The 19,804-nt window shown below is 43.4% G+C and overlaps 1 protein-coding gene across 2 annotated transcripts; it reads left to right on the top strand.

Annotated features, from left to right (window-relative positions):
* Positions 1–4,293: 4,293 nt before the first annotated feature.
* Positions 4,294–19,597, top strand: pcdh10b (protocadherin 10b). 2 transcript variants are annotated; one of them, XM_068325683.1, is made up of 5 exons: positions 4,294–8,118; positions 9,010–9,068; positions 9,821–9,927; positions 15,835–15,992; positions 18,330–19,597. In XM_068325683.1, the coding sequence occupies exons 1-5, from the start codon at positions 5,608–5,610 to the stop codon at positions 18,381–18,383; spliced, it is 2,889 nt and encodes a 962-aa protein (XP_068181784.1). In that variant the 5' UTR covers positions 4,294–5,607; the 3' UTR covers positions 18,384–19,597. The 2 variants fall into 2 exon arrangements, with proteins under 2 accessions (XP_068181784.1, XP_068181785.1); XM_068325684.1 differs by lacking the exons at positions 9,010–9,068; positions 18,330–19,597 and having other exon boundaries at positions 15,835–15,973.
* Positions 19,598–19,804: the final 207 nt, after the last annotated feature.

Raw genomic sequence — 19,804 nt, 5'->3', positions numbered from 1 at the left:
GTATAAATGAAAATTTCTACCGGTTATTTTTAGTTCAACAACATGGTCTCCAACCTCTGGCACGCCTTGACTCACTCCCCTCAGGGCTGCGTGCTCTCACCTCACCTTAACTTATATTATCCAAACTCTTCTGTTAAGATCTCCATGCTTAGATTGAAGGGGCCTAAAATCTCCTGCTGAAAAGCAAAAGATTAGATAAGATATACATTAATGATTCCAAACTGGGAAATTCCCAAATATTGCTGCCCCCCTTCCCCAACACTGTTAAGGGCATTCTTCTGCCTAGCACCAAGGTTACCATACCAACATATGCCATCTCACTGCAGGAAACAACGTCATCTACTACTGGTGCATGGCTGACCTCACCATCACAGAGAAGACAATAACAGAATCCTCTGCAAATTTAATAACGTGTCTACTGGCAGGTTGGCCTCTACAGTCATTAGTGTACAGGATGTACAACCTTGGGGTGAGCCTGTGATTGATGGTAATTCTCAAGAAACTTTCCCATTTACCTTCTGGAGTCTATTTGTGAGAAAATGAAGAACCCAACCAGTAATACCTGAATCGAAGTTTAGCATGTTTCTTGCTGACCTCATGATCTTTTATAAAGAATTTTCAAAGCGGGTGATGTTAGTGTCAGACACCTCTCTCTTGGCCCTGTATGCAAATTGCGGAGGGTCAAGGTAACACTATTTTTGCCAAGAGCTTTTCCTTAACAAGTTTCTCAGATGACAAAAGACAAAAGAGGTTTTGGCCACATGCATGAAGTCAATGAGGACCTCAGGGCCAAGTGGCAAATGAAATTAAAAATATGGCCTAGTTCTTCTGCACAGACAGTAAGCAAACGGCCACCCAAGTTATTCTGGACTTTTCTTATGTTCACACTTTTTAAAACAGTCACACTACGCCCATCAGAGAGAGTATAAGGTGCACCTTCCTGTCAAACTTGATTTTGACAGGTCTAGGTCAAAGGTCACACCAAACTATCACCGTCCTGTGGTGCATTGTGCTAAGCAGCAGAACAGTCTTCCCCTTCTTTCTTACATAGCTGATCATGGTCATGTTGCCACTGAACCCAAAATTGGTGCTGTGGACTGCTCTGGACCTAGAAGCCTTCATGACCGGAGGAATGTCCGACTTGTTCTGTCACAAAGTTCCCACAACAGTCAGACTGTCCTCCAGGAGATGCTCTGCCTGAGGGACGCTGGTGAAGAAGTTGTCAGTGGTGATGCTTCGACCTGTGTCTCAATCCACTGCACAACTGACAGACAATGCTTTCCCCCAGATTCTTCTGGACATTTTCCCCTAGTTGTCTCCGTAGGTACACGATCCCATCAACTGCATATGGGCTACGTGCATCACAAACCCAGAAGATCTGTATGCCATACTTGGTGGGCTTGCTCAGCATGTACTACAGAAACTGGGTTCTCCAGCGGCCAGGCGATCTGTTTGCAGTCAGTCGGCCCTGGTCCACTTGTCATCAAATCTTTGTATCGAAGCGTGAGTCACACACTTCAATTCGAAGCCAAAGCATTTGACACATGCTTCGACTTCGAAGCGTGTGTCAAATAATCAGCAAAAATCCAGGCGAAGTGCGGTTTGGATCGTGGTTTGATGACATAAGCGATGACGTTCAGACCTTCCTGAAGCACCACATGACAGATTCACAGAGTGGTTTGCTGGTTTGGCACGTGATCCACATATCATTTGAAATATAAGGCCCAGCAAAACCCAATGGATTTCATTCGTCCATCTTGTGTTTGGGTTGGTTGGTCTTTGGTTAGTTATTAGCGAGTGTTTAAAAGATGGAACTAGCCTAGAAATGTTCATTCAGATGTCCAATACATTTGCAAATCAAAACCCCAACATCTACATCACTGACAGTAAATGCAACAATCGACGTACAGAAAAAACCTGGAAGAACCAAACATGGGTGGAAAAGAAGATCCACTGCAGTCCTGGAGAAAGCAAAGAAATTGTTTTCCAAATGTATTGACACTGGTTGTCAAGTACCTTTCCATCCCAGCTTCATCTGTGCCTTGTGAGGATTTTCTTCCCCAAAGCAGCAGAAATCCTCATATAAAAGCAGAACCGCCGTAGTCCTGCCTCTTTAGTGAAAAAATACTTTTTTTTAATAGAAAACCAATAAAAAATATTGGTTTTTAATTCTTTTTATTTAATCACAAGTTACAAAATTGCATTCCCATTCCATTTTTAATACTGTTTCACTGTGGTGCTATCAGTTGTTTTGTAGGTGGAAACTAGATTGTAGCACATTTTATTGACCTCTTGATGGCGCCATAGAGTAAAATATTCCAAATGAGGTGTCTGAATAGTCTGTGCCAACACATCAGTATTGTTTGACATTCAGACTTTTGGACTTTTTGAGTGATGGAGCCATCCAGGAAGCATCCTCAAGTGTGGGAGCATTTTGATCTGGTGCTACTGAATAAGGTAAAACACGTTCACTTTCTGTTTTCATTCAATAGGAAGACATTAACCTGTGGAAGCTGCTGGACAGCAGTGCAGAAGATGCAAAGGCAATCAAAAACAGCATCTGCTACTGCAGATACTGTTGTTGAGGTGAAGCAATATTTAGCTGGCCCTCCTCTTGACCGAGCAGAAGATTCATTTAAATACCGGAGTATGCATAAAACTGTATGTCCAAACTTGTTTAAGAATGAAGGAGGCTGCAGGTTCAAATCCAGGTCAGGGCAAACACTATCCAGTTAGAGTCTGTAGGCAAAACCTTTAATGCTGGACTAGCCTTCACTCATATATGAGCAAACACAATATGACAAAGCCATACCAGCTCGGATGTCACCCAGGTCAACAAGGTTTGTGTCAGTTGCTAGGGAACCAGGGCAATCTGATGAGAAATGGGTTATTGGAACAAGATACACATGGACAAGAGTGGAGAATACGGAGTTGATGGAATGCTACTACACGAGTAATCCCAGAGAGAGGGGATATATGGGGCGGATGTGGGACCAATAGCTGCTTCAAAACCCATAATCAAGGCTAACAAGGCTAACAAAAAGGCTGTTAGCCCAGTGTTCCAACATCTGTAACCCAGAAACATACTATCGCAACAACAGTTTGTTTTTCTGAATGCTGTGCAACATGTGAATTTCCACGTTTGGAATCATTAAAGTATATCTAAACTAATCTAATGAAATACTACAACAATGCTACGGCAAGGGGGAGCCAGGACGCCAGGTCAGCGGGGGGATATCACCGTCAAGAGGATTTCACGCCCCAAGAGACATAGACAGCCCCAATGCAAGAGCTGCATGCTCCTGATGAGGCGGCGGATGTTCTCCTGAGGGATCTCCTCCCAGACCTGGACTAAAGCATCCGCCAACTCCTGGACAATCTGTGGTGCAACTTGGTGGATGGAGCGAGACATGATGTCCCAGATGTGCTCAATAGAATTCAGGTCTGGGGAACGGGCGGGCCAAGTCCATAACATCAATGCCTTTGTGTTGCAGGAACTGCTGACACACTCCAGCCACATGAGTTCAAGCATTGTCTTGTATTAGGAGGAACCCAGGGCCAACCGCACCAGCATATGGTCTGACAAGGGGTGTGACGATCACATCTCGGTACCTAATGGTAGTTGGGCTACCTCTGGAGTCTGTTTCTGACTGTTTGAGCAGGCACATGCACATTTATGGTGTGCTGGAGCTCATTTTGAAGGGCTCTGGCAGTGTTCTTTCTGTTCTTATTTGCACAAAGAAGGAGGTAACGGTCTGGCTGCTGGGTTGTTGTCTCCTGATGTACTGGCCTGTCTCCTGGTAGTGCCTCCATGCTCTGGACACTACGCTGACAGACACAGCAAACCTTCTAGCCACGCTCACAAGATGTGCCATCCTGGATGAGTTGCACTACTTGAGCCGTTTGTGTGGGTTGTAGACTCCATCTCATTCTACCACATAAGTGGTAGTGGCTGATGTTTTGGCCAGCATTCAAAAGGGACCAAAACATCAGCCAAAAAGCATCAGAACGGCAAAGTGGTCTGTGGTCACCTTCTGCAGAACCACTCCTTTATTGGGTGTGTCTTGCCAATTGCCTATAATTTCCACCTGTTGTGTATTGACTTGGAGATACATTGTGTTGTTTAAGTGTTCCCTTTATTTTTTTGAGCTGTGTATATATATATATACACACAGTACATATGTATGTGTATATATATATATATATATATATATACATATATATACACACACACACACACACACATAAAAAAATATATACATAGATATATATGTATATATAGAGAGTAATGAGGGATTACTGTAAAACCCTTCGTTAGTTATTTCATTACTGTAAAATGAAATTAAAAGCTAAATTTATTTTTATGTGCTCCTATGTGTGTGTACACGTATATATCTGTCTGTGTGTGTGCGTGGACTGTAATTTATCAAAAAGAGTCTCCCAAAAGTTTGCAGCCCTTATGGAAATGACTGATTTCCTCTGAGTTTACCTTTGACCCCTGTCCCCGCAATTAAAAACTCCATACATGGTATTTTCACATTCAGCACCTGCCTGATGGTTTCATGAAATAGTGTATTTTCGCCACTAGGGGTCGTACGTGCTCCGCTGATGAGAGAACCTCCCTGTGTCTGGAGGAGTAATAACTGCTGCTGACTGTCATGATGGCGCACAGCCCGGAGAAGAGCGCGTTGACAGACACCTGCACTAACACTATACTTACATACATCACCTGGTCCGTCCCGCCTTTTCTCAGCCCAGCTTGGCACAGGTTCTGACACTACAACGAGTCCTTGCTTGAAAACTGTTTGTACTTTGGTTCAGAAGTTTTGATTTGCAGAGTTAAATCATGGTTGGGAAGTGGGGGCAGAACAGTCATGAATGAGGTTTTTACCCCTAATTCTTCTTTTTCTTCTTGCGTCAGAGGTCGAGGCTTCGAGGGGAGATGTGGAAACCAATGACAGCGGTGCGTGAGATTTGGACCCCAGTTTCACGTTGATTGACAGCCCTGCCAGCCAATCGGGAGGGGGCTGACGCTGTGATTTACAGCAGAGGAGGCTGCAGAGGGGGAGGCGCGACGCGGGGCAAAAAGCAAGTAACTGAGTGAACAGTGTCAGTGGAGAATGGAGTGGAGGTGAGAACAGGGAGCAGGAAGGTACCAGGAGGAGACAGAATCAGAGTGTAGCGGTCTGACATGTGGGTCCATCACAGAGGACGACTACAGCCTCTGATTTGTCCTATGGATTATGGTTTCCTTTCTTCATCCTCATCTCCAAACAGGTCCCACCAGTCAGACTCCGGGAGATGCGCCCTGCAGCCCAGGGGCGCTTCAGGGTAGCAGCGACATGAGAGACACATCCTGCACCCATTCCACAGCCCTTACATTCGGAGTGTTCGTCTTCACGATGTGTTTCTTTTAACGCTGAACGTTTTGCGCTGGACGCCTCATACTTTTGCGGGACTTCTACGAATTTTGATTCGTTGCGCATCCCCGGTCGAAACGGCTGGTTGGAGCTGAATTCTTCGTATCTAGAGAGAATAATAGGATTATATGTTGTTGTTGTTTTTAAAGTTTAGATTCAGTTTCACCCAAGTGCTCTTTTCCCGGCGATGATCGTGTTGTGGATCGTCCTGTGCGTCGCCGATGGAGCGTCCTCTCAGATCCGCTACTCCGTGCCGGAGGAGGCGGATCACGGCACACTGGTGGGGAACATCGCCGAGGATCTGGGACTGGACTTCACCAAACTGGCCTCCCGCCGCTTCCAGGTGGTGCCCAGCTCTCGAACACCGTACCTGGAGGTGAATCTAGACAACGGCATCCTGTTCATTAACGAAAAAATCGACCGGGAACAGATCTGCAAGCAGAACCCCAGCTGCCAGCTCAACATGGAAGTGTTCTTGGAGAACCCACTGGAGCTGTTTCGTGTGGAGATCGAGGTGGAGGACATTAACGACAACCCCCCCAGCTTCCCGGAGACGGACATCATGGTGGAGATATCCGAAAGCGCCACTCCGGGGACCCGGTTCCCCCTGGAGAGCGCCTTCGACCCGGACGTGGGCTCCAACGCGCTCCGGTCGTACGACATCACCACCAACAGCTTCTTCTACCTGGACGTTCACACCCAGACCGACGGCAACAAGTTTGCGGAGCTGATTCTGGAGAAGCCGCTGGACCGGGAGCAGCAGGCGGCGCACAGGTACGTGCTGACCGCGGTGGATGGCGGCCAGCCCCCCCGGACCGGCACCGCGCTCCTGGTGGTCAAAGTGACCGACTCCAACGACAACGTGCCGGTGTTCGAGCAACCCGTGTACACCGTCAGCCTGTCGGAGGACGCGCCGGCGGGGACGCTGGTCATACAGCTGAACGCCACCGACCTGGACGAGGGGTTGAACGGGGAGGTGGTGTACTCCTTCAGCAACCACATCTCCAGCGGCGTGAAGGATCTGTTCAGCCTCGATGCGCGCACCGGGCGCGTCGAGGTGCGCGGACAGGTGGACTTCGAGGAGAGCAGCTTGCATCAGATCTTCGTCCAGGCCAAGGACCTGGGGCCCAACGCGGTGCCTGCGCACTGTAAAGTCCTGGTGAGAGTCACCGACGTGAACGACAACGCTCCGGAGATCACCTTCAGCACCGTCACCGAGTCTGTGAGCGAAAACGCGGCTCCCGGTACCGTCATCGCGCTGCTGAGCGTCACGGACAAGGACGCGGAGGAAAACGGACAGATCCACGTGGAAATCATCGGAGAGATTCCGTTCAAATTAAAATCGTCATTCAGGAACTATTTCACCGTGGTGACCGACGGGCCGTTGAACCGGGAGCAGGCCGACTCCTACTCCGTGACCGTGGTGGCGCGGGATAAAGGCAAGCCGTCGCTGGCCACCAGTAAGTCCATTCGGGTCCAGGTGTCGGATGAGAATGACAACTCGCCCACGTTCACGCAGCCTGTGTATGACGTGTATGTGACAGAGAACAACGTGCCGGGGGCTTACATACATGCTGTGACGGCTTTGGACCTGGACATGGGGCAGAACGCGCGGATCAGCTACTCCATATTAGAGTGTGACATCCAGGGCATGTCAGTCAAAACCTACGTGTCCATTAATGAGGAGACGGGCTATCTGTACGCACTCAGGTCCTTCGATTATGAGCAGTTGAAAGACTTCACATTCATGGTCCAGGCCACAGACTCGGGTACCCCAGAGCTGGCTTCCAATGCCACAGTCAAAGTCATCATAGTGGATCAGAATGACAACCCCCCCACGGTGTTGGCGCCCCTGGGAAAGAACGGAACAGCCACTGAACCCCTGCCCCGCTCGGCTGAACCGGGCTACCTGGTGACACGTATTGTCGCGATGGACACTGATGATGGAGAGAACGCTCGGCTGTCCTACAGCATTCAGAGGGGGAACGAGAACGGCATGTTCAGAATGGACTGGAGGACAGGGGAGCTCCGGACGGCGAGGAGGGTGTCAGCCAAGCAAGACCAGCGGCAGCTTTACGACCTGTTGATTGAGGTGAGAGACCACGGCCAGCCTCCGCTGTCGTCCAGCGCCAGTGTTCTGGTAAAGCTGGTGGACAGTGTGGCTGAAGGCCGTGGCGGTGTTGTTCGAGGCACAACCAAGACCAAAGAGGGCACCTTGGATCTCACGCTCATCCTCATCATTGCCCTGGGATCTGTTTCCTTTATTTTCCTCCTGGTTATGATTGTGTTAGCCGTGCGTTGCCAGAAGGAGAAAAAGCTCAACATCTACACTTGCTTGACCAGTGACTGTTGTCTAGGCTGCAGCTCCTGTTGTTCGCGACAGGGCCGGGTCCGTAAGAAAAAGCTCAGTAAGTCAGACATCATGCTGGTACAAAGTGCTGGTAGCGTCAGTGGGGCGTGTACGGCTCAGGTCCCCGTGGAGGAGTCGGGCAGCTTTGGCTCCCACCACCAGAACCAGAACTATTGTTACCAGGTATGTCTGACTCCAGAGTCGGCCAAAACCGACCTCATGTTCCTAAAGCCGTGTAGTCCATCCAGGAGCACAGACACCGATCGCAATCCATGTGGAGCCGTAGTGACGGGGTACACAGACCCACAGCCAGACATCATATCAAACGGCAGCATCTTATCAAATGAGGTAAGAGTCCCTTTCAAATATACAGTTCAGAACTGTTCTACTCAGAGTCTCACTGTCTAAACCTGACTCCCTACAGCAGCCATACAGTTCAATCATCCTCATATTTTGTACAGGTTTGCATCCCAATTTGTTATTTTGTAAAGTATAATATGTAGATTTGGAAGAAAAGGCATTAAAATGTCTGAGTCTACTAGTTGCTGACAAGTTGTCTTAATTAGTCAGCAGACAGTTGACCATTAAATCAAAAGACGAGCAAAAACAAAACTTTAACGTGTGTAAAAGTACAGTGTGCCCTCATTACTCACGGTTGATGCGTTCCAGGAACCACACGCGATTAATGAATTCCGTGATAGAGCTTTATTTTATTATTTACAGAAATGTAAACGTTTATGAACCCCCCCATACTGATATTAAACCACCTTCTATCTGTATCACCTTTTCCCACACTCTGATAGACTGTTTAAAGCACTTCTGTTTGTGTCTCACGTTAAGTCCGAGACTCATGGAAGCGAGCACACTTCCGGATGCCGTCAGCCAATAGAATGTGCGTAGGGTATCATGTGACTGCCTACCAAACATCCGCGATGAGGTGAAGTCGCAAGCTTTGATGTGCGAATGCACGAGGGCGCACTGTACATGTATAAGAAAAGCAGAATGTTCACATTAAGCATCATTAAGTCAAAAAGGATGCATGTCTTGACCAACCCCCCCCCCCATCTCATGTGAAAGCTGACCTCAAACATATACTCCTCCCACATGAGATGCACTTAATAGTTGAACACACCTCAGCTAACAGCAAGTACTTAAGTTCTTTGCATTTTTTTTTCTTTGCAAATAAGTTATCCAAAGTGCTCCAGTGACACAGGTTGAAAATTGTCCATTGTGTTTCAGACAAAACACCCCCGTGGTGAACTCAGCTACCTGGTTGACAGGCCGAGACGCGTCAACAGGTAATCCATAGGGAAAGCTCACTGAAGTCTCACGAGCCTCTAACCTGTCATTGGTGTGTCTCATTATTGTGCTTCGGCTGATGAGCTGTGATGAGAAATATTGTACAATAACCATGGAATGAAAACAGCTGCTTTTGGAACCAGGGGTTGACTGAAACTGTATTGTAATAGGTAGAAAGCTTCAGAATTAGAAACGGAATAAGATTTAAGATAAAATGTTAAGTCAAAGTAAGTATTATTAAGGAGCTGGAATTTTCCAAACTAACTTTTTGAAATCTAGATGGGAGTATTATAGTCGAGACGGTTGTCACGATCAGAGACAAGTCGATAATCAAACCAAGTTCATACAGTAATCCCTCGTTACTCGTGGCTAATGCGTTCCAGGACCACCTGTGAAAAACAAAATGCCGCGACAAACTATTTAATTTAACTATTTATTTATCTGTATTACCTTTTCCCACACTCTGATAGATTGTTTAAAGCACTTTGTATTAACAAACTGTCGCAGAAGGAAGCGTGAGTTGTAACGCAGCGCACACGTGGAAGCTGTCAGCCAATAGCATGTGCGTACGGTATCTCGAGACTGCTGACTAAAAATCTGCAAAGTAGTGAAGCCGTGCATCTTGAAGCGCGAATAAGCGAGGGATTACTGTATTTCAGTCCCAGTTAATCAGCCAATAACATTCTAAACCTCTAATAAATCATGAAAAATGTTCAGTGCGACTTTGATGAAATCATCTCTGTGGTCCTAGCTCAGCGTTCCAGGAGGCCGACCTGGTCAGTTCCAAAGACAGTGGCCATGGCGACAGTGAGCAGGGGGACAGTGACCACGATGCCACCAATCGAGGCCATTCCTCTGGTAAATATCATTTTTCCTACCTGTTAGTTAGATTTTCTAAATTTCCAAAAGACGCTCTATTAACATCTTAAATAAGCGTTTCTACTTACGCAGTGTGCTTACGTGTGGCGGAGTGAATGACAAGCCTGCTCCAGGGCTCGCTCACTGAGTGCTAGAGTTGGCTGAGATGAGATGTGATGGTTTTTTTAACAAGACGTCCCTCAGTGCTGGGAAGACGACTAGAGAGGTTGTTGACATGGTGGACAAGCCAAGAGATTCATTGGTTTCATTAAATGATTGTCTCCTTCCATACTGCTTTTTCCTCACTTCATTCATGTGTTTAATAATTAGACCCTTCTCTCTTAACTAACCAACCTGATCTAATATTGAAAACACTGCTGAGTTATGAATGGGGGTTTTATGTCTTCGTTAAATGTTGAGTCGTCTTTGGTGTTGTGGTCAGTAGCTGTCATCATGTGAAGTCAGCTACAAGGCCTCCTTGTCATGCCCAAAGAGCTACGCTGTCACTTCTACTGTCACAGCCAGCTTAGGGCCTTTAAATAGATTATTTTCTCTTCATTAAGTTTTTAAATTGTTTATTTTTTAGCCTAATTGATAGTATGGTTTAGTGGCCTGTTTCAAAATGCAACAGAAAAGACACGCTCTACTCGATGGGTACTTGAGGTTTTTCAAAGTGAGCAAACTCCACACGTTAGTCATCGAGAAATGTTGGCGTGGAATAAATGTGTGCAAAATGCCTTTTTCCTATGAATTCAGCTGTGACAGGCATCTGCTGGCTGGGTTGTCATGCCAACTTTTTTTTTTTGCTGTTGCATCAGGCTAGCTCTTCAGAGCTATTCAGTGATTTCATCAATCAGGTTACAAACATTTTATTTTTAAGGCATTTTTATTGTAGTGACAGAGAATGTGGGAGAAGAATCTGCAGCAAAAATCAAAACCAGAATTCAAATGAACGAATGCTGGACATTAGTTGTCATGGCAGATTAGCAAAACCTATGGGGTTAAAGAAGTGATTACGACATGGATATGTCTGTTAATCTGCTGAGCGGGACTTAAGTGTATAAACAATAGACTGCTGATTCTGGCTTTGTTGAAAATTAGAATAGTGTACAATTTTGTTTTGTGGTAGCTTTTCTTAAAACCTATATATTGATTTGTAATTGATGAAAATAGATTTGATTGCAGATACAACCACTTAAAATCATCTGTGACACAAACATGTTATTTGTTTAAGCAGAAATCAAACAGTTTTATGAGTCAAATTTACCACCTTTATGACAAGATCACAATATATATAAAAACATGAGTAATAATCCCTGTTTTTTTGCTCCATTTTTGACAATTCAGAAGCCTGTTCCTGTGAGTGCTTTTATCACACCCACCAAAATTACTACTGTAACCTTTACTGACTTTGAATGGAGGCAGCGTACACTCCGGGTGTTTCGCCAGTGCACCGTAGTATTTAGCTTATATTTGAAATATTTAATTACAGCTGAATATCAATCCTTTTGGGGGCGGGGGAGGGGTGTGTGTGTGTGTGTGTGTGGGGGGGTTCTTGTGTTTCTTATGTCTTTTTTGGCATTTTTTTAAAGGATTTTAGCAATTTGGTCACATGTCAGCTGCTGGCATGTTTCCAGTTCACACTGGTCACCGCCCCTCAATACATATCTATATCCATATCTATATCTATATTTATATCTATAGCATAGGACCTGGATGAAATGAGGAACAATGTAAATTCATTGTGATTTCATTCACTCGTAAATGTGTTCATCATTGAATGGATATAATATCAAGGTAAAACTTTAATTGCTGTGCAGGCCAATAAGGATTCATTTATTAAACTCAAACTAACATGGTTTCAAACCGTTTCAATCATTTCATCTCATCATGCATCATGCGTGTGTGTGTGTGTGTGTGTGTTTACGTGTGCGTAATATAAATGTATATGGGGCAGCGCTGTCGCCGCACAGCGAGGCGGCTCCTGGTTGGCGTCCTGCTCTGTGTGGAGTTTGCGTGTTCTCCCCGTGTCTGCGTGTGTTGTCTCCGGTGTGAGTGTGTGTAAGGTTGTCTGTCTTCATGTGGCTCTGCGGTGCGCTGGTGCTGCGCCGGGAGTGTACCCTGCCTCATGCCCCAAGTCCGCTGGGATTGGCTCCAGTAACCCCGCGAACCACCACAGCGGAAGAAGCGAGTTTCGAAGATAAAGGAATGAATATAAAGTATAACAGCAGCAAAATGCATGATAACATGAGTTGATCTATGATTGAAATGTTCTATCTGGTCACTAAATGAACTCTATCAGGAGTTGTCTCATTCTTTTTAACGGATTAAATTCTTCAAACCATGTAGTTTGAGTTTAGTAAATGAATCCTTATTGGATCATGCAGTGTCTAAAGCTTTGCCCTGTCCTTTTAATACATTCAGTGACGAGCACATTGACTAGTGAAGGAAATTACAGTGAAATTAAATGGGTCCTCATTTCCTCTAGGTCCACAGAAACCTATTTCCCACCCTCTGACATTTGTGAAGTGTATATTATCAATATAGCCAATGTGACACACTTGGAGAAGATTGACTAGAGGTGCTTATCCACTTGTCTGCCCCCCAGTATTCCATTCCCATTCTTTTATGTCACCATGATGAATTCCTTCTTAGGGTAGTCGTTCACATTATCACCGTGGTAACAGCTTGCTGATCAGTAATTCTGTTTTTCAGACGTCTGCATACCAATTACTAAATGAAGGTTATTATTGAGACTTTACTTTGCCTCGGACGGGTGTTATGCTGAATGTTAAAATAAGATGGGGCGTCAGAAGTAATGAGGGTCAGCACTTTTCAAGATCACATTACTCCACCCCCTCCCTCTGTGCTCAGTGGATTGCCAGCTTGTTTTTGGCTTAGTGAAAGATTAGTTGACACAGTTCTTTTTTTCTGTTGTTGTTGAAGCAGAGAACAGTTGCTGTAGTCCAGTCAGACAAAGCCCAGCGTTTGATCTGAGAGAACTGTTGGTAGGCTGCTTGGAAAGGAGAGATGAAGGCATATCTGACAGAATGTATATTTTAAAAATGAGCCAGACTCAGTGTTTCTGTTCAAATGTGTTGTTGTTCATGATTCCATGTTGACAATTTAATGTGTTTGAGAACAAGTGTCAAAATATCAAGATGTCTTGATGGCGAGAAAGTCCCAGTTTTGATTCCACCGTGGGCTTTTCTATATGTGTTCTCATCGTATCTGCGTTTGCGTTGGTTGTCTGTGTGGCTGCGCGATGAGATGAGATGAGATCTCATCCTTCGGTGTACAGTAATCCCTCGCGCATCAACACGCGCGGCTTCACCTTCACACGTTCCGTGAGTCTCGGAACGAAGACACACTTCTGAGAGACACCAAAGTGCTTTAACCAGTCTATCAGAGTGTGGGAACAGGTAATACAGATAGGAGGTGGTTTCATATCAGTATTTACAGCGTTTATAAATGTTTAAATTACTGTAAATAATAAAATAAATAGTTTTCGCTGTAGTGCGGAGTTTTGTTTTTTTGCGGGTGGTTCCTGGAACACATTAACAGTGAGTAACGAGGGATTACTGCCATAGGTTTGATTCGCATGTTTGATTTAGCAAAAGTTTTACGCTGGATGCCCTTCCTGATGCAACCGTCTGTATTTATCCGGGCTTGGGACCGACACATTAAGACACTGGCTTGTGTCCTCCCACAGCTACATTAATTAACTGTACTTCGCCTACGGCTCCTAGTCACCTGGTGTAGTAACACCTGTGACCCATAACTCCAGTTTAGTGGCTGAAGATGAGATGATTCTGATTGGGTCATCTTCAAGAAGATAAATGAATGAATGAATGGGTTTTTTTTGTGTCGTATCTGTGAGTATAAATGCCTCATTTCCTGTCTGAGAATTTACACATCGTCCGTTTTCTAATGGATTTTGCACTGATTTAATTGTCAACAACACACCCTGTTCAGTTCCCTCTTGCAGTCACTAGTTTCCTTTTGTATAAGACGGCGTATTAAAGCATGATGGTGTATTTATGGTGTGTTACTTAATATTTAATGAGAAACCATTCGTTAGGAGACTGAGCGCTTTTCCAAGCGGCTCCTGATGGCAGGTAAAATGAATTGGATGTGTAACAAAGCAAATTCCACCCACACATTTGCATACACACACACGCACGCACGCACACACACACACACACACACACACACACACACACCACTCAGTGGGTCAACTGCTGTCTTAGCCTAATCAGTCTGTATTCAGAGGGATTAGCAGCAGATAGCTTTAGCTGGACAGTTCAAACCTTGGCTCAGACATAGACACAACAAACAGATTTCAAAATATAAGCATACACAGATCTGCAAAAGCATATGGGACAATGAAAACACTCTGGTTTTAGGCGGATACTAAAGCTAAGTAGCTGTGCTGACCAGCTTTGGGTTTTGTTCTCTAACAAAAGGTGTTTTCTCCATCAGGATTCCATCCATTGAAAGCCTCACCAATAGTTATGCCATATGAAGGTGATCACACTCAAACTGGTTTTGCAGTTTACCTGCAACCAGCTTTAACTTGGGGACAATAGCCTCACAGAAGTGGTGAGACTGAGGGCCCAGTGAGGAGGGGGGTGGGTAATCCAATAATATTGAGTTTTTGGCTCGATCTAATGAAAAGGAGCCGTGGCAGTTTGCTGAGACACACACTCAGGCATCCTACACACTCACACGTTTTCTTACTGTTTATTCATGTGCTTGTTGTGCGTTTGGGGCTCAGCCCAGGGCCGTAATCACCGTCAAGTGGTGTTATTGTTTTTAACAATTTTAGCAGCCTGAGAGAGGTTACGTTCTACATTGTAAAGCTTGATTTGCATCTGTGTTTCTCTAATATTCTATTTCAGAGTGCTTTGTAACCTAAGTAAAACACAATCTATCCTAATAAAACGAATTATGAAACAAAAGGGAAGTGGAGGTATATCTCAGTTTACGTTATTTCAAGTTTTCAAAAAGAATTATCAATTTATGTCATTTCACTGGCTGTACTGGGTCTTTTCTGTTATTCCTTAGGTTTTTTTTGTGGTTTTTGAATTGTTTTTTGTCTTTGTTTATTCTTCTCAAATTATTTTTTCCTTGTGTGAATAAATGGCAAAGACTGATATTGTCACTTATTGTATGGATTTTAATATGTGATATTACATTTTCAGGACAATTTTATGCCATGCATGCGTGAAAAACACACACACACACACACACACACACACACACACACACACACACACACACACACACACACACACACACACACACACACACACACACACACACACACACACACACACACACACACAGGTTCATGTCTAGTGAGGCACTGACTGATTATTTTCACAGATGTACGAGCCCAGCAGAGTGCTGTACAGTATATTGTGACGTATATATTCCATTAAATTAGCAGCGGTACAAAGTGCAGCAGCCAATAGCTGAGCGGCACCTCAGATTGGACGACCAATCAAAACAAAATTTAATTAATAAAAGAAGAGCAACATACCTACTAAAAATCCGCGATGAAGTGAAACCGCGTGTGTTGATACTCGAGGGATGACTGAATACTCTAACATAACCGAATATTTGATCATTCTTTTCCTTTCCAAAAAAACCTTTGAGCAGTGCTTCCTCTTTCTCCCTTTAGTAATTTTGAAAAATAATTCTGTTTCTGCTTTTCCACCTGGTGTTCATACTGATTGTGATTTATGGGCTGTGCCTCCTCCACTGTTACTAACCTCTCCATTATTGTCCATTTGTGTTTGTGTGTTTTGAACTTTGCAGCTTTGATCTTGACAGAAAACAAAAAAAAACCCCATCATAAATACATATTGCAATTTTTTTTTGCTTTTTCAACCTATTCTGCAGGTGCTGATCTGTTCTCTAACTGCACAGAGGAGTGTAAGGCCCTGGGCCACTCTGATCGCTGCTGGATGCCCAGTTTCGTGCCCTCCGATGGGCTCCAGGCCCTCGACTATCGCAGCAATCTCCACGTGCCTGGCATGGACTCGATCCCAGACACAGAGGTAACTAAAAGTTTTACAACAAATAGCTGATAAATACTTGAATAACATGCTCTCTGAGCCACTGACAGAATTCAGTATAATTAGTTTTGTTAATTTTATTTTAGTATTTGTCATCAGTTCTTTTGTCAGAGTGTCCAACTAACTCTTTCCTCTGTAACATTTTCATTACATCCGGTTGTGATAAGAGAACCCTCTTTTTTGGGTCACCTCTGACCCTTCTACACAGCTCAACTTGACTGCAAAACAGAGAAAACAGCTTTTTGTGAAAAGCTGTAAAAAATAGAGCGGACAGTAGAAAGAAGAATCAATAGTACTCTAGTATTTATAGGTCAAACTAATAATGGATTGTCCCAGCCAGTTTGGCTGAAGGAAAATATATAACCATATATATATATATACACACACACTGTATATACACACCGTGGTACACTGGCGTCGTGCCCGGAGTGTCCCCCGCCTTACGCCCTGAGACTGCCGGGATAGGCACCGGCTCCCCGCGACCTGCGTTAGCGGATTAAGCGGGTTAGAAAATGACTGACTGACTGACTGACTGACTGTATATACACATACAGTATATACATACTGTATGTGTATATCTATAAATGTGTGTGTATAAACACAAATAGAGAGAAAGAGACAGAGATTGACGGATGATATTTATTTGGTAGATAGTTAATCTCTATTTTTGTCAGTCTGATTCATATTGTGTTAACTAATGTGGGTCTGATTCATATTGTGTTAACTAATGTGGGTCTGATTCATATTGTGTTAACTAATGTGGGTCTGATTCATATTGTGTTAACTAATGTGGGTCTGATTCATATTGTGTTAACTAATGTGGGTCTGATTCATATTGTGTTAACTAATGTGGGTCTGATTCATATTGTGTTAACTAATGTGGGTCTGACTCATATTGTGTTAACTAATGTGGGTCTGATTCATATTGTGTTAACTAATGTGGGTCTGATTCATATTGTGTTAACTAATGTGGGTCTGATTCATATTGTGTTAACTAATGTGGGTCTGATTCATATTGTGTTAACTAATGTGGGTCTGACTCATATTGTGTTAACTAATGTGGGTCTGACTCATATTGTGTTAACTAATGTGGGTCTGATTCATATTGTGTTAACTAATGTGGGTCTGATTCATATTGTGTTAACTAATGTGGGTCTGACTCATATTGTGTTAACTAATGTGGGTCTGACTCATATTGTGTTAACTAATGTGGGTCTGACTCATATTGTGTTAACTAATGTGGGTCTGATTCATGTTGTGTTAACTAATGTGGGTCTGACTCATATTGTGTTAACTAATGTGGGTCTGATTCATTTTGTGTTAACTAATGTGGGTCTGATTCATGTTGTGTTAACTAATGTGGGTCTGATTCATGTTGTGTTAACTAATGTGGGTCTGACTCATATTGTGTTAACTAATGTGGGTCTGATTCATTTTGTGTTAACTAATGTGGGTCTGATTCATGTTGTGTTAACTAATGTGGGTCTGATTCATATTGTGTTAACTAATGTGGGTCTGATTCATATTGTGTTAACTAATGTGGGTCTGATTCATATTGTGTTAACTAATGTGGGTCTGATTCATATTGTGTTAACTAATGTGGGTCTGATAGTTGACAATTCAGGTCTCTGAATGGACGGTTCCAGTTCCCATGGACATGAGCACTCATTCCTCTTGCAAAGTAGATCACTGTTGCTCTTATGCTAATAAAAACGGGGGCAGCAGCGGGGGGTGGATAATAGCAAGGAGGGTAAAAACACAGTCGGAGCAGGGAGTAGAGTGGAGGAGGGGCTAGAATGACCGTGTGAAGAGACTGAAGTTCTTCAATGTGACGAAGTCGGCCACTGACACACAAAGACTCTTTTGATGCAGAAGGAGCAGACCCGAACCCGGCCCCGGGTCAGGTTTGTGAGGAAACGGAGGGGGATGAGCCCCTTCACCAGAGTTATCAAACGTACAACTGGGAGGAGGTAGACTGGAAACTCAGCTTTTCCTTTTTTCATGTTGTCCTAAATAACTTGCTCATTAAATATTCACCAGATCCCCATCTCTCCAAAAAGACAAATCTATTGTGACACACATACTAGTAGTGTTGTTACTGTATGTATGAGCCGTTTCAGAAATGTAAGCTGAAAAGGTTCAGCTAAGGGATGTGGAAATTCTTGTCTAACCCTCCATCTATGAATGATGGAATTTTATTATTTGCCTCTTTTGTCATTTTTTCCAAATTAGACATTTTTAATTCTATTATTTTAACATATAGACAAGAATATGTGTGAACTAACTTGGATTATTGTTTTTTTTTTACTATTTTTGCAGCGAGGAAAGCGGTTCGCTAGCTCCTTTCGTGTGGACATTCCAGAGACCATGTGACTTTACACAATCAATCCTCGATGATAAAGGCTATCAGAAAGAAAGTTGAAACTTTCTGACCTCATCCATCCTCACTAACTAAAATTAACAAGCAAAAGATTCTATACTCCTCAAACAACATAAGGAAAAGCACCTTAAGGGATCTCGTTCCTCATGGGATGGATGGATGCAGGAGGATCAGTGATTATCCTCACCAGAAGGACCGCATCGTCCCAGCAGGACTAGGAAACAGAAGAGAAGGATGAACATTTTGTCTGACGGCTGATTTCTCTGGCCCGATCTCTGTGTGCCTGTTAGCAGTACCGGTGTATAGGAGAAGCAAACTATTTATATAATGAAAGACAAATGGGAACAAGAACTACTGCGAGACACCGCCAATAAAACCCTTTACAATAGGCGTTTGTCCTCAAACAGAGACGCCAAATTGTACAGAAGAATCTTTGTGCATTTTAAGATGCAATATTACTGTTTTAGATTTTTATATTTAGTGTGTGTGGTCAGGTGTTTCTTTTTCAATCTAAAACAAATTTATTACCCACGAATGTCAGGAGGATATTTTTTCATTTTTTTTCTCTACAGTCTCTTTTTTTCTTCTGTATTTATGTTGTTCCCTTTGGTTTTTTTGAGGTTTTGTGGGCTGGGACATTGATTCCGAGACAAGTAGTTTCAGTCATTTGTGAGAAGTGTTTACTGTACTCGTACATTTCAAGGTGAAAAAAATGAATAATTTATATATATACAGTATATATATACAGTATATATATGTTCTATAGTTGTGCTATCTTTTTAGTAGGTTCTCATTCAGAGGACCCGCTGTTGTCAAAATGCCCACTTTTGTCAAAAGGCCTTTTTTTGGTTTGTTTTTTTCCCAGTCACAAAACGGCTTCAGTTTATGAAAATCTTGTTGTTTACATTATTTCATTCTTATTTCAGTTTTGGAAATTGATAAAGATATATCTAAAATAATGGAATAATTTTCATTGAATTTTATTGTCTATTATGCAGGAAAAATTGATCAACTCAACAGATTTGACACAGGGTTTCTTAAGGTTCCAGTCATCATTTCTAGCAATCAGGAGAAAAAAGCTAGAATTTGGGTCAGTGTGATGTGTTGAACCAATTTGGGGCAGTTGGCTGTTAAAATATGATGATTATTGAAATTAATTTCTGTAACACCACAAAGTAAGAACAAAGTGACATTTTTTAAAATAAACTGTAGTGCTGGAAGATGCTCACGGACGTATTCATAGATCGGTACAACACTAATAATTTTGCAAATGTCCACTAATACGCCATGGATGAGGAAAGTACTAATGATTCTGATGCTTTTTGTTAAAATAACAGCTATGTTAGCACTGACACTATGTGCCACTGTACAGAGATGAAGATATGACCCTCTACAGTCTAGCATATGGTCACTT

The sequence above is a fragment of the Antennarius striatus genome, chromosome 10 (assembly GCF_040054535.1).
Source record: "Antennarius striatus isolate MH-2024 chromosome 10, ASM4005453v1, whole genome shotgun sequence".
NCBI classification, from domain to species: domain Eukaryota; kingdom Metazoa; phylum Chordata; class Actinopteri; order Lophiiformes; family Antennariidae; genus Antennarius; species Antennarius striatus.
Note: the sequence above shows the minus strand (reverse complement) of the source record. Positions and strands in the feature narration are given on the sequence as shown.

Excerpts from the sequence above, each read along its gene's own strand:
- pcdh10b (XM_068325683.1), top strand. The coding sequence starts at position 5,608 with ATGATCGTGTTGTGGATCGTCCTGTGCGTCGCCGATGGAGCGTCCTCT. Across the intron at positions 9,069-9,820 it reads AGGCCGAGACGCGTCAACAG|CTCAGCGTTCCAGGAGGCCG; the intron begins GTAATCCATAGG and ends CTGTGGTCCTAG. Across the intron at positions 9,928-15,834 it reads CAATCGAGGCCATTCCTCTG|GTGCTGATCTGTTCTCTAAC; the intron begins GTAAATATCATT and ends CCTATTCTGCAG.